The 12,880-nt window shown below is 39.1% G+C and overlaps 1 protein-coding gene across 7 annotated transcripts in view; it reads right to left on the reverse strand.

The window, feature by feature from the left end:
• The window catches only part of TBC1D2B (TBC1 domain family member 2B), a 30,151-nt gene that overhangs the window by 7,242 nt on the left and 10,029 nt on the right, over positions 1-12,880 (reverse strand). For 3 of the 7 annotated variants that reach the window (XM_085515780.1, XM_015872476.3, XM_085515781.1), the window contains 9 exons: positions 11,668-11,833; positions 8,700-8,857; positions 7,517-7,743; positions 6,170-6,562; positions 4,819-4,929; positions 3,874-4,067; positions 2,758-3,252; positions 1,131-1,248; positions 365-550 (listed from right to left, as the gene is read on the reverse strand). In XM_085515780.1, the coding sequence (XP_085371906.1) occupies positions 365-550; positions 1,131-1,248; positions 2,758-3,252; positions 3,874-4,067; positions 4,819-4,929; positions 6,170-6,562; positions 7,517-7,743; positions 8,700-8,857; positions 11,668-11,833 (2,048 nt within the window). Of the gene's footprint in view, positions 1-364; positions 551-1,130; positions 1,249-2,757; positions 3,253-3,873; positions 4,068-4,818; positions 4,930-6,169; positions 6,563-7,516; positions 7,744-8,699; positions 8,858-10,876; positions 10,917-11,667; positions 11,834-12,880 lie in introns of those variants that run through there. The other 4 variants (XM_085515782.1, XM_085515779.1, XM_085515777.1 and 1 more) reach the window with 4 other exon arrangements.

A 12,880-nucleotide genomic window follows, 5' to 3' on the forward strand; every position in this document is an offset into this window, starting at 1 on the left:
TTTTTATGTTTTTTCAATACTTCCAACTTTCTCCTCCTTCACTTCAGCTTTCACAGAAACTCCCATTTTCACATAATCCCCATAAACTGATAACCAGTACTGTCTACAGCTTTGCTCCTCAATGGTAAAAAGTGGTAGGTGGGCAAAGGAAAACTCTGCGTTTAGAATCCCTCTGTGTATCTCAAGTTGAACTTGCTGAACTTAGAAAATAAAAGTGTTTTGACTATTTATGCACATTTCCTCCCTTCTTCCTATCAGAGATTGTAACCAGGATTCCTGTGAAACCTTTCACACCCTCTTCTTGGTAACAGGAGAGCACCTTGTCACTAGATAGCAACTGAAAAACCCAGCTGGTTCAGCTCACCTTTGGTCCCTCATACAGGAATGAGTCCCATATCTTGAATAGGATGTCACTAACCACACTGTCCACAAATACCACAAGAAACCAGTTGAAAGTTATAAGAGTATAGTCCACTTTGTACTGTTCAAAATGAGCATGCAGACGTGGAAGTTTCTCACTCATTAAATCCTTGAACACTCGCTGATCAACCTAAAAGAGTAGACAATATATGTTATGGATGCTGTATTTACCAACATACATGTGACTCAATACAGAGCCAGTTTTTCAAGAGCACACCAGGAGCCCCAGGACTGTCTAAGCAATTTCCACCAATCCATACACTGCTATCACAATGTACACTTCCCTTAATGATGTAACATTTTGCTTCTTAATCTTTCTACCATAGGGCACTACTGCTGTGTCAGTGCATAAGCATAAGAGCAGAGAACAAGCTAGGAGAGATGGAGGAACACTCAGCACCAACTGGAAGCAGAGGAGCACTACAGTACATGCTGCTCACAGTGCTGCAGAATGTGCTCACAGCTCCCCCATAGATCTAAGGAAAGAAACAATCAGTTTAGTTAACAATTAGAAGATGGGCTACAAACAGGAGCTTCAAACAAGTTACTGTGCAGCCACCTCAATGCTACACTCAAAACTCTCGTCCTCAGTGCCTCAAGCTCACGTTTCAACTCACTGCATCTCACCTAGAAGGGGCACCAAATAGTTATGGAACAGCTTCTGACTGGCAGCAGTTTATAATCAGGTGTTATTTAGGTAGAGCACATACCTGAGATCCCAGCAGTGTCTTAGTATAATAATCACGAGGCATAAAGACTTCCACTATTGTTACCAGACACCAAAAAGCATCCTCCTGTTCCAAGTACAGAAGGGCAATTGCTACCAATCTGAAAATAGAGTTTATTTAGAGAAAATCATAATAAACACCAGGAAATGTATTAGCAGCAATTACAATACAACCTTCCTTTCCGTCCAGCAGACACAAATAAATTAACTGGATTTTATGTAGTGTGAGATGAACTTCAGTAACAGAACTAATGCAAAGTAATTAAAAGTCTGGAGGTCCCAAACCTTCTATTTTGATCCTCAGGCTTTATTTCCTTACCAAAGAAGAGAAGACAGGTAGTCCCAACATTTCACACAGAAAATTGATTTAAAATTTAGAACAATCATTCGTGGTAAGTTTACTTCATATCCACCACGCTAAATTGAAATAATATTTTCATCTAGGACTTCATTTTCCAAGATTAAACTTTTTTCTAGGAATTTCCTAAAGTATGAGAACAAAAGGACTGAGGAATCCTGGTACCAACAGGAAAGAAAAAAATCCATGGAAAGGCCTTGAGCTATGGATAGTTGTTTGAATATGAAACATTACCTCAAATGTCTTTTACCAAGTCAACTTGTGTTACTGCTGCACACAAGAGGAACTGCAGTACATACAGCTCCTGATGTTACACAGCTTAACAACATCATCACACTTCCAAGTCTTAAGAGAATCAAGTAAGGAGTTAATATTTAATTTTCAGCTTCTTTACATACACCCAAAATCTTAATTATTTTTCTTAATTTCTCTTTTGTGAAACAACCATAAATTAAACAAGCAGAGAGGAACAAACAAAGCACGTGCATCCATTGTTCTACAGTTTGCATAAGTACTTTTGGGCAATGTTATACAAAAAGTAACAAAGCCGACAAACAGAGAAATGACTTAAAAGTTCCATGATGCACCTTGAAAACAGTTCCTTCCAAATTAAGTGAGTAAGAAATACTGAGTCTTAGGGAAGGGAGAGCAGCTTTTTAAATGTATTTCTTTGGGTCTGTCGTGTGTCTGAATCCTTCTTCACTGCAAACCTCAAACAACGCTGCCCTAATAAAAAGTTTCTTACTCTATTCTGGAACAAGCTAACACCTGTGGAGTTATACCAAGGGGACAATAGCAGCATGTTAGACTAATATACCTGTTTCAATTAACACCTTCCCTCATTACAGATTGCAAAGCACTGAAACTACTTCAGCAAACACCAACTACGATGACTTATGCTTCAAATATTTCTTAGCCTTCTAATACCGGAATTGTCCATAAAATGATTACTGCGACTTTAACTGAAGACAACCTACAGCTAAAGCAGCATGTTTTCTAACAGTTAATATCAGTTCCAATTCTTTTGATCCCCTCTTTCTGACGTCACAAATTTTGTGATCTAAGTCTTCTATTTTGTTTTGTTAAAATAGCAATGCAGTAATTAGTTATTATAATATTGCAAATTATGAATGCAGAAACCACAAAGAAAAGTGCCATCCAAAAGCCTCTTGCTATGAATGTGATTTGAAATTGCATGGCTAAGGAGAACTTTGATCACACACTGGTAACTTCAGGTTCACAAAAGCCTTACCTGTTGAGCCCTTGGCAATACCCTATATCAGGATTTCTCCATGAAAAGGCCAGCAGCACATTTCGCAGCTTCTGGATCCCTTCAGATGTGGGAGAAGAATAATGTTTGTTGTTTGGCAAAGTTCTCAGTAGATCCAACTCTATCTGTTTAGATGCAGGATTTTGTTTTTCTAGGGCGCTTTGAAGCAAGGTTTGGAAGTACTCGGGAACAGTGCTGTCCTTGAATTTTTTAACGTGGAGATTGACGCACCATTTCCACACCTTGGAACGATGTTCATGTGGAATTCCAGATCGAATAAGATTCTTCAGTTCTGCACAGCGCATCATCTCTCTATTCATTGTACTCGCAAGATAATTTTCCCATTTTACCCCTGTGGAGATCTCCCGATTTTCACTGAGAGAAAGAGACCTCAGGTCCAAAGCTCGAGATTTTGCTACTAGTTTCTCTTCCTCATCATCTTCTGGGACCGTCTGGAAACCATAGATATCGTATTCACTGAAAGGGAGGGAAAGAAAAACAAATAAACAGGCTCCTAAAGATGTGTTCAGCAGTCCCAAGACTCCCAGACTCCTACCCTAGTGTTACTTCCTTGTAATACCTCTCACACCACTCTCAGAAGCTTTCAAAAGTTTTAATGAACAGCTATTACTTGAATATTTTCCAAGGTGTGTTTTTTTCTTTAATATTTTGAAATCCAAAAGTAAAAAAGTTTTGTTCCCACATTGCAATATACAGCAATACACAGATTAAGCGATTTAAAAGCAGGGTCAAGTACAAATGAGTTCATCCCTTCAGCAGCTATACAACAGTCAAGTCTAAATGTCATACCTTATCCCAAACTAAGAATAGAATTCATTTATGTGTCCAAAAGGATTTCAATGATTAACTTTTTATTTGTGATTGAAAATACAACCCTGCTCGTCTGTTCCCCAGTGTCAGAACCAGGCCCAGTAGTCAAGATACAACCATTTTCTCAGGTATTATATATGTGATCCATATAAGTGCAAGATATTCTAGCTGCCAATGACAGAACTTCCTTTATTGCTACAAATGATAATGACATGGTCACAAAGTAATTTTCATTCTTGTTCATAAACGTTTCTTTTAGTAAATTACCTGACCAGGTGTGGTTTGAAAAATGCTTGTTCTGGCTGCTCACAGGTTTCTGCTTTCAGGGCATCTTCTAGTAACTGGGTGATAACTTCACGAGCAGGGCTCTGCTCCTCAGAGCAAACAGGAGTTTTCACTTCTTGAAGCAAGATCAAGTATTTACTTTCTATCTGACAGAGTTTGGCTTCCAAGCTAGTGTACTGCAGGGAACAACAGATACTACTTAAGGCATGTCTTCAGGAATTCAGTTTGCACTACATAACGATTAAAATAGGTTTCTTTTGATTGTTTATGATGCTTAGAAACATTTAAGTCAAGAACAGTCATTGATTCCCAAGAAACAGAAGCACATCCTACCTTAGCTACAGGTATCCTGCCTTAGCTATGGATGTGTGCATGCTTTTCTTAGCTCTAGGCAATGGAAAACTTTGTCATTTACATGCAGCTTCTCTACACTCAATTTCTGCTTTACAGAAACAGACTTCCAAAATTACACTCACTGTAACTTACTGATCCTTCATGCTCTGAAGGAGAAAGCTCTACTTAGTGATGTATCACCAAAACAAAACACATCAAACACAGCATTGTTCCTTCATATGTATTCTCATTCTGCTATAATTGAAGTTACTGTTGCTGGTTTTAGAAATGCATGTGCTTGTAGGCACAAGTTCTTTAAATGATGCACTTAATGCTGTTTTCAAGTCCACCACATTTTTCAAGAATTCAGAAAGATCATTCAGAAAGATTGGTCTATAAAACTGTGATTCTGCCACTTTAACACATCTGAACTGCATCACTTCTGTTACACGGTTATGTTCTGCTACACAGTTATGTTATGTTACATAGTTATGTTCTGTTACAGGGTTATGTTCCTGGAGAAGATTTACAACTGAATTTTTGAGAACTTGCTTTAGACATCACCAAAATGAGAACATGCTTTGTGAGTCTGACCTTTGCCTGCCATTCTCTCTCTCTTGCTTCTGCATTTCTTCGTAGAGCAGAAAGTTCCAAAATCTCCTTATTTAAAAATTTATTCTGGGTCTTATAACCCTGAAGGCTGTCCTGTTGATAAAAGAAAGAAAACTGGATATTTAATAAAGGCACCTTACAGATAACAAATGCCTGCCAGAGAAAGCATACCTCAAAACAAAGACCAAGCAGCTACTAATAGGTATACTAATAGCTACTAAAATCATTAGGAACAAATCAGGTGTTATCTTTAGCTTTCACAGAAGTCAAACACACAAGGCCAGATATGAGCACGCAGCCTTGCACAACAGAAGGCAGCTGGTGACTGCTTGCAGTCACGAGGCAGGAGCAGCCCTACTGTGCTGCCCCACTGGGCAGAAGAACAGCAACATGCACAGTGAGCATGCCAGGGGGGTCATGGTGCTGCGTGTCAGCCAGAAGCACATGCAGTAGAAGAAATAGGGGCAAATATCCCTTGGGTTTTGGTTATCCTCACCGGTCCTCAGTAAAAGAACAAGTTTCATATCTGTCTTCACATAGAAACAGAAAATGTTAGCAATAAGAATTCCTCAGCTCATCCACGTGGCTCCAGGCTAAAATTATTACCTATAAAACTTGTGGCTATGGGATGAGGGACTGTCTCAACACTGCCATATCTGTGAGCTCTGCTTTCTACTAATACCACTGATTTCTACAGTTTCCATTCTGTTTTCTAAAATTTCCAAGGTTCATATAAAGGAAGTAAGTCTTTTCGTGTATTTCAAATGCCTCATATTCCAAATGACTTGAAACTTTAACCTATTGGGAATAGAACATTTACCCAAAGGCAAGTAAGCAAGTTAAAGCAAAATGAGCAACTTGAGTAACTCCATTAAGAACCTCTGATATATTCATTGAGGTCAGCTGAGGAATAAAGTGCATGGGTAACATCATTAGAAGTACAGATCCTTATGCTCTATTCTTCTGTCCTCTGCCACACCACATGCTCTCTGTTTCCTCACTTTTGATCCTTTTGGATGGTTTTCCTCTATGCTAGTATTATCCTCTTACCCTTCTTTTTCTGCTCTTTTGATTCTCACATCACTCCTCCTTCACACCAATGATTAATTACCAAAGTATGAGACATTGTACTACAGCTGTACAGACCAGCTCAAAGCACAGAAGTTGCCAGACAACAGTTCAAAGCGTAGATTCCAAGCAGAGAAAGCCTCAGGTGCTGAGTGTCTTGGAGAAATGCTGAAGTGAACTCCCCAAACCATACAGCAGACTAGCAAGTAGTTTGTACAGGCAGCAGAGATTTCCCTATCCATCAAGACAGAGACATTGCTCTTACTTTTAGTCTGTCCAGTTCCTGTAGTTCCTTATTAACACAAGTGGCCATGGGAGAATTTACTGATCCACTTGGGGAGGACGAATTGTCCTCACATTCACTGAGCTGGCGAGACAGTTTCATGATCACTTCATCTTTAGCTTGAATCGTTTCCATCAACATACCCAGCTGCTCATTGAGTTCTCCGACTTTACATTTCAGATTCTTTACCTCCTGCTGAAGACTATCTTTTTCCAAATTTAACTTTTCAAGCTGATTGTTGAGACCCAAAATCTGGTCATCTTTTTGGTGCAACAGCTCTAATTTGTCTTTGGGAACCCCTTCACAAAGACGGCTTGCAAAGTATTTGTCATACTGGGAAGATCGGACCGTTTGCTGCAGAAGGCGCACGAGCTCCTGAGAATAAAAACAGCAGCAACAACAAAAAACTGAATTGAAAAAGAACAGAAAACTGTAGAATTTTGTAACAACTCAGAAATGTAATACCAAGCAAGAGAAAAGGTTGAGATGTTTAGGTTCTTGGTGGTTTAACTATAGTACAGATATGGGAAAGATAACTGAAAGCTCGCTTCTCGACCACAGATGATGCAGAAAAGATATGAAGGAGGAAAAGAACATGTGCTACTTGGCTACATGGACAGTCTTTGTAGGTTTGTTTAGAAATATCCTGCTACAAAACCAACTAATTAACTCATTTGCCACAAGGGACAAAAAGGAGCCTCTGTGGTCTTCACAACGGACAGCACCGACAACTTGCAACTTTTTAATGTTTTATTGCTTTGTTTTTCATTTCTATTTTTTTAATTCATCCACTATTTCTACCATCTCTGTCTTTCACCTTGTCCTTAAAATAAAAAGTTCAAGCATTGCTGTCCATGGGAACACTCAGGTCCAGGACCATTACAACATTTATTCACTTCCACGAAAGATGCTCAAAGATCCACAGGGATACACACATAAAAGCAGTTATGCTGAAAACTCTGCTTGCATCCTTGCTGGCATGAAATCCTGTTAAGTCTTCCAAAAACTAACAGCTTTCTGTGCACTAGATCTAATTATCTGCCAGGATCTTCCTAGACCCTGTGAAAACTAGCTTCAGAGAGGAAGAGGCATAAATAAAACAAATTAATGAACACGGTACAAATGACAGATTTGTCCAGAGATCTAATCTTCAACTGATGTAAAATCTGATCCTTGTTAAGGGCTTTCTGTAAACAAAGGTTTATTTAGCACCATTATTTTCTAACAACCAACTAGCTCTTTATGTATTTAGATGGCCACAAAGGGTAAACTAACAATTACCAGCCAGAATTGTCTGCATGTGAGCACTTTGTCTGAAAGCTTAATTACCTTTTGGCTCAGAAGATCTTTCTTCAGCTTTTCCAGCTCTTCTTGCTGGCTCTGGTACTTCAGTTGCAGCTCAGAAACTAGTTTGTTGCCATTACCAGAATACCACTCTGTTGGAGAAGAGTCGCTGCTGTTCCTGTTTTTGCTTGATCCAATCATGTCTTTCAGCGGGCGTCTCGCTTTTTGTGGAATGCGGCCAAAATCAAATGGGAAAGCTGAACTAGTCAGTCCTGCACAAAGAATTCCTTCTAGTTCAGTTCACTTAATTAAAAGGCATTCCTAAGCATTCAAATTTCTTTTAAAAATATGTTCATCGAGATCAGACTCTTATCAACATTTCAATAGCTCAATACAACAGTGTTAAACTGCATTCCGAGTTGCTTCCTTCAGTAGGAAGAATATATAGCTCAGACTCTCCCAGCTCCCTCGGAACAATTTCACTCAAATGTATATTTGTGAAATAAAACATGGACAGAGCTTTGCTTCATTACAGAAGATAAAATGCTCTCCCAACTGAAGCAAAGTAAACTTAAATAATGATCTGCTTAGAAGTAATTACAACACACTGTTCTTTTAAGATGCTTTCGGTGTAGTTTTGCCTCCGTATACAGAACCACAAAGAATTATTAGAGAGAAATATGTTTTCTAATGGATGGAATCAACTGGATTTCCCTTAGAGCTGAAGTGCCCCTGAGGAGCTGTATATTCACCCTCACAACATGACTCCAAACACCAGTCACATGCAAGAACCAGTTGCAATATACATAAACTACCAGTGCATCTATGCCCCATTTCTCTACTTCATCATGGGGTCAGTATCATAAACGTGTGTTAGTGTCTGAAAGTCATTCTACTTCAGTGGGTGACAGAAACAAGTAGCCAAAAGGCCCAGCTTTTCCCTTCATCCTGCAATTCTCCACCCCAAGTGACAGAAGCAGAGAAGGTAACGTTCAAGGAGCCTGAAACAAGGGGAAACAAAAGCTCTTCTGTGTTCTGTTCTATCTGAATGGCTGGAGACTCCCAGATACATCATAACAAAGTTATTTATAAAATACTTCACAGAGCCCTGGATATGGTTTGTGAAGAAATGACAAGTTTTCACTTATTTTCTGGAGATACAGATATTACAATGAACTAGACGGAAGGAGGAAAAGCATAAGCTCCTCTCCCTTCCTCCCAAGTTTACCTTTATTTCCTTCTGCCAGGTGCTTTCTCTTTTCTTCCAGGGCGATGGAGTCCTCCAAGTCTTTTGGGGTTGCATCCAGCAGCTCCCACTCTTCACTTGTATAAAATACACTCCTGCGGTTTTCATTATTTCCTTTTCTTAAAGAGGACATGGAATTCCTATGAAAAACACAGCAGAAAAAGTGGCAAAGATTTCCCTGCTGTGTATTTCATTTCATAAAGTGGTTTTTCAAGACAATCATTGCTGTTGAAACAATGCCAATGATAAATAAGGCCAAAGACATAACCAAAACCAAATAAAGACTCAAAGAAAACAAAGCATGTCCTATAAAACAATACCTGCTGCCAACTGCTGTCTGTTTCAGAACAGAAGAATTTTTTTACTGTAAGTAAAAAATAATTAATTAGTAATTAGCACTGCACTGTATCATCAAACCTTTCTTTGATTACAGAGGATTCCACATCAATCCATATGAACCAGCCTAGTGTTTTAGATAAAAAGCCAGGAAGAGATGTTTGGTATCTCCACGTTTGATACACAGCCGTTTGAGTCAGAAGCCCACAGAGATGCTTTCATTTCGCCAGCCCCATTCTCTCTTCTTTCTGTGCAAGCTATAGGCAGAAAGTAAACTGCAGTGCACCTCTGTGATCAGTTTGTGATCCAGTCCCATCTGCGATCAGATGACAAATATCTTGCCAGGCTGAAAATGAACTCCAGGCTAATCGTTATGCAGTGCCCAATTCCTACAGTCTGGTTAACTGATTAACTATCAAGTACAAGTCAAAATTAATTCTCAATGTCATTAGTAAAATTATTTTAAGAACAAATTGGAAGAAGTGACAGATATTGAGTTACAAACACCTTTAATTTTCTTCCAGCCTTCTTAGCAAAATAGATCACAATTTCTGCTAGGGGCAAGGAAGCCCACTTTATTGCTTACAGACAATAGATCAAATTAAGTGATGATCAGCGTATCACCCAGGGCACCTTCAATTATAACCAGCTGGCATCTCTCCAGCTATTCTTTGAACACTGCTTACAGTGCCTGTTCTGCCCCAGCTGCCTGCTCTGCTCTTGGTCAGCTTCTGTATATAAAACGTGTCCAAACACCACCTTTGAAAGAAGCTTGAGGAATCACAAGAAACAAGTCATATGACTTCCAGGAAACCTTCAAAAACTGCTGTTACACCCAAGAACAATCACAGCTGAAGCTGAATTTAGTAAAGCTCTGGCACAGAATTGTTATTGCACCAAACTGGCACAGCTTCATTGCATTCTATTAGATTAAAGCTAACTGAATTTAAAATAAAAAACAACACACATTTATGTTCCTGTGCACAGTATGACAGGTATAATCTATTTAGAACTTAAACATATGATCTACTGATTCTGTATTTCTAAACGTTTGGTTCTAAGTCATATTTTATGATTATACAACTTGAGGTAATTACAGTACAGTACTTTCAGTTCTGAATTCTACACCAACAAGAGATGCAAGAAGGTGAGAGCTTTAAGATGGAGAAGTTCAGAGTTGAATGTTTGTGTATGCCAATTAGCACCTGAAAAAAGATTTCTAAAATGAAGAAAAGAACCATTCCGCTTTAGGCACTGTAAGTATGCATGTAGCTTAACTCAAAGACATATTGTTCACCTCCTTCCCATTAGTTAGGATGTAAATGCTACGGCAATAGCTTCTCAAGCAAACACATCATAAATGCACTCAGGAGCAAAGGTAAGTCTGTCAGTAAGACATAACGGGTACTTAAATAAATCCTCCTAGCAGTGTAGAAAACTGACTGTATCACAGATGCCTCAATTCATTCTCTAACACTGGGGTTAAAACTAGTCACTATCAATAGCATACACAAATCTTCTGAAGGGGACTGGACAAAAAAAACCAAACCCAAACCACGCAGTGTGAAAAAGCTTCAGTGTATGACACTTTCTTACAGTCTTATTTCCACAGATCAGCGTGGGCTCCAAACTGTTATGATCACAGCCATACAGAAAAAGGCCAACTCTTTGATGTTGTGCTAGAACATCTGCTGGGCCACTGCCATGATGAGCAACTCCCTCCAAACAAAAGGGCTTCCCAACCCCATGTCTGCTGACAGCCTTTCTGTTGTGTTAAAAAGAAGCAGCACAACACACCAACCAGGCAACACTGAAAAGCTTACCCTGACACTGCCCTTCTAGCTAGACTTCCTCAAAGAACATCTGCAATTCAGAAAAAACAAAATCAAGAAGAAAGTTTCAAAATACCAGACATAGTCTTAAAATTATCCTACCTGGCAGAAATTGCTTCATGGCATTTTCCTTGTATTATGACCAAATTTAAAGGTCTACCACCTTTAAATAGCAAAACATCTATGCAAACCCCAAGCAGCCACACAAGACTACAAACTGAAACACTGAAGCAGGTCAGATGGCGACAGGTCATATTTAGTAGGACTGAAATGGTAGTTTACACAGTCACTTAAAATTAAAAAAATAAATAAATAAAAAAGTGCACCACTTTACGTCCTTTTAGATCTCCATGTTCAACAGGTAAATTTCAAAAGGGCTTAACTCCACAACACTAATAAAGCAAATGTTATTGGCAGCTTAAGAGGGATGTGGTCTAGTTACCAAAGCCACAACTCTGCTTTATGAATTGCTCTGTAATACCCTATAATGTCCTTTGAGTAGAAGCAGAAGGCTCACCTATGTTGGCAAAACAAAGTGTAAAAACAATCAAGGAAGTCACAAGCAGGAGAGCTGAAAACCACCAGGATTGCTTTCCTTAAAACAACTGATACTGAAGAGTGAACTCTTTAAGAGCGAGAAGGTAAAATGTGGTTTTACTGTTGTTCAGAAGGAACCTACCACATGCTCAGGAATTCAAACTACATTCATTTAAATTTGATAGGATTTCAGAAGGAAACATCCTCTGTCAAGCAACTATCACTCTCCCATGTCATCGACTTACTTGAATTCAGTGCTCCATTGTTTAAGTGAGAAATTGATGGCACTTGGTTGGACTGGCGCAGGCTGGGAAGCTGCTTGCTCCCCTACTAGTTCTGTAGGAGAAGTCTCCACAGCTAGAATATTTCTAGCTCTCTCTGCTGAAGCATTTTGGCTTAGGATACTCACATCTATTAAGAAAGAGAAAGAAAAAAAAATGAAAAAAAGAAAAAGGAAAACTTTTAGTAAGTAGAAGAACAGCAGAAGCAATACATTACTGAATTATCAGCACAGAATCACAAGGGGTGGGGGAGAAGAAATCCAAAACCACATCACATGTCTGTAATGTTTCCTTCCTGAAACAGTTAAAACCAATGTAAGCTATCGTGAGCATAATGAAGCGTACAAGATGAAATGAATGTAAACTAACTTGAACATGTAACTAACTTATTTGCCATCTTATTTGCTGGAGGTGTTCAAGGCCAGCTTAGACAAGGCCCTGAGCATCCTGGTCTAGTTCCTGATCTACTGGGTGCAAACCAGCCATGGCATGGGATTCAAACTGCATCATCCTCAAGGTGACTTCCAATCCAAGTCATTCTCTAAGCCCAGCTCCTTTTCTTAAAAGCCACGTAACACAGCTAACACTGGAGGAATTCGACTAGTTTCAGCTGTCTTCAAAAAAAAAAAACAACAAACAACCATTAACCTGCAACTAGTCTAACATAAACAGTAGGGTCTGCTCTATAATCCGAGCTGGTGAAAAACAGAAAGTACATTAGAAAAATATCAACTAAGCTCACCAATCACAGCACAGCAAGTCAGTTAAACAGGAGTAGAGAAAAGTGACCAAGGAATATGTCAATAAAAGTGACCCAGGATTAAGAATGGAGTTCAGCAGTGTAAGTGGGTGAGAAAGTTCACCTGCTTTTCATACAGTCAAAAGCACACAAGGAGCAAGGCAAAAAGAAAAGGTAAAAATAAAAGGAAGGAGATTGTTCCATTATTTAAGCCATAACAGGAAGGGATGCAGCAAGAACCATCTTCCTAAAAATCTCTTGCCTATGAGGACATGCAGAGCAGTGCCAAGAGGAAAGAAAAACAACCAAAAAGCCCAACATACAACACATAGCAACTGGGTTTTGTTTTTAAATCATTGACTGATATTACCCATGCCCACACCTCCTACAGTGAGCAACAAGGGAAGATCAATATGCCTGTTTGTGAATGGCTTAACA

Source organism: Coturnix japonica, chromosome 14, assembly GCF_054131305.1.
Source record: "Coturnix japonica strain WE chromosome 14, WE-NBRP24, whole genome shotgun sequence".
Taxonomy (NCBI): domain Eukaryota; kingdom Metazoa; phylum Chordata; class Aves; order Galliformes; family Phasianidae; genus Coturnix; species Coturnix japonica.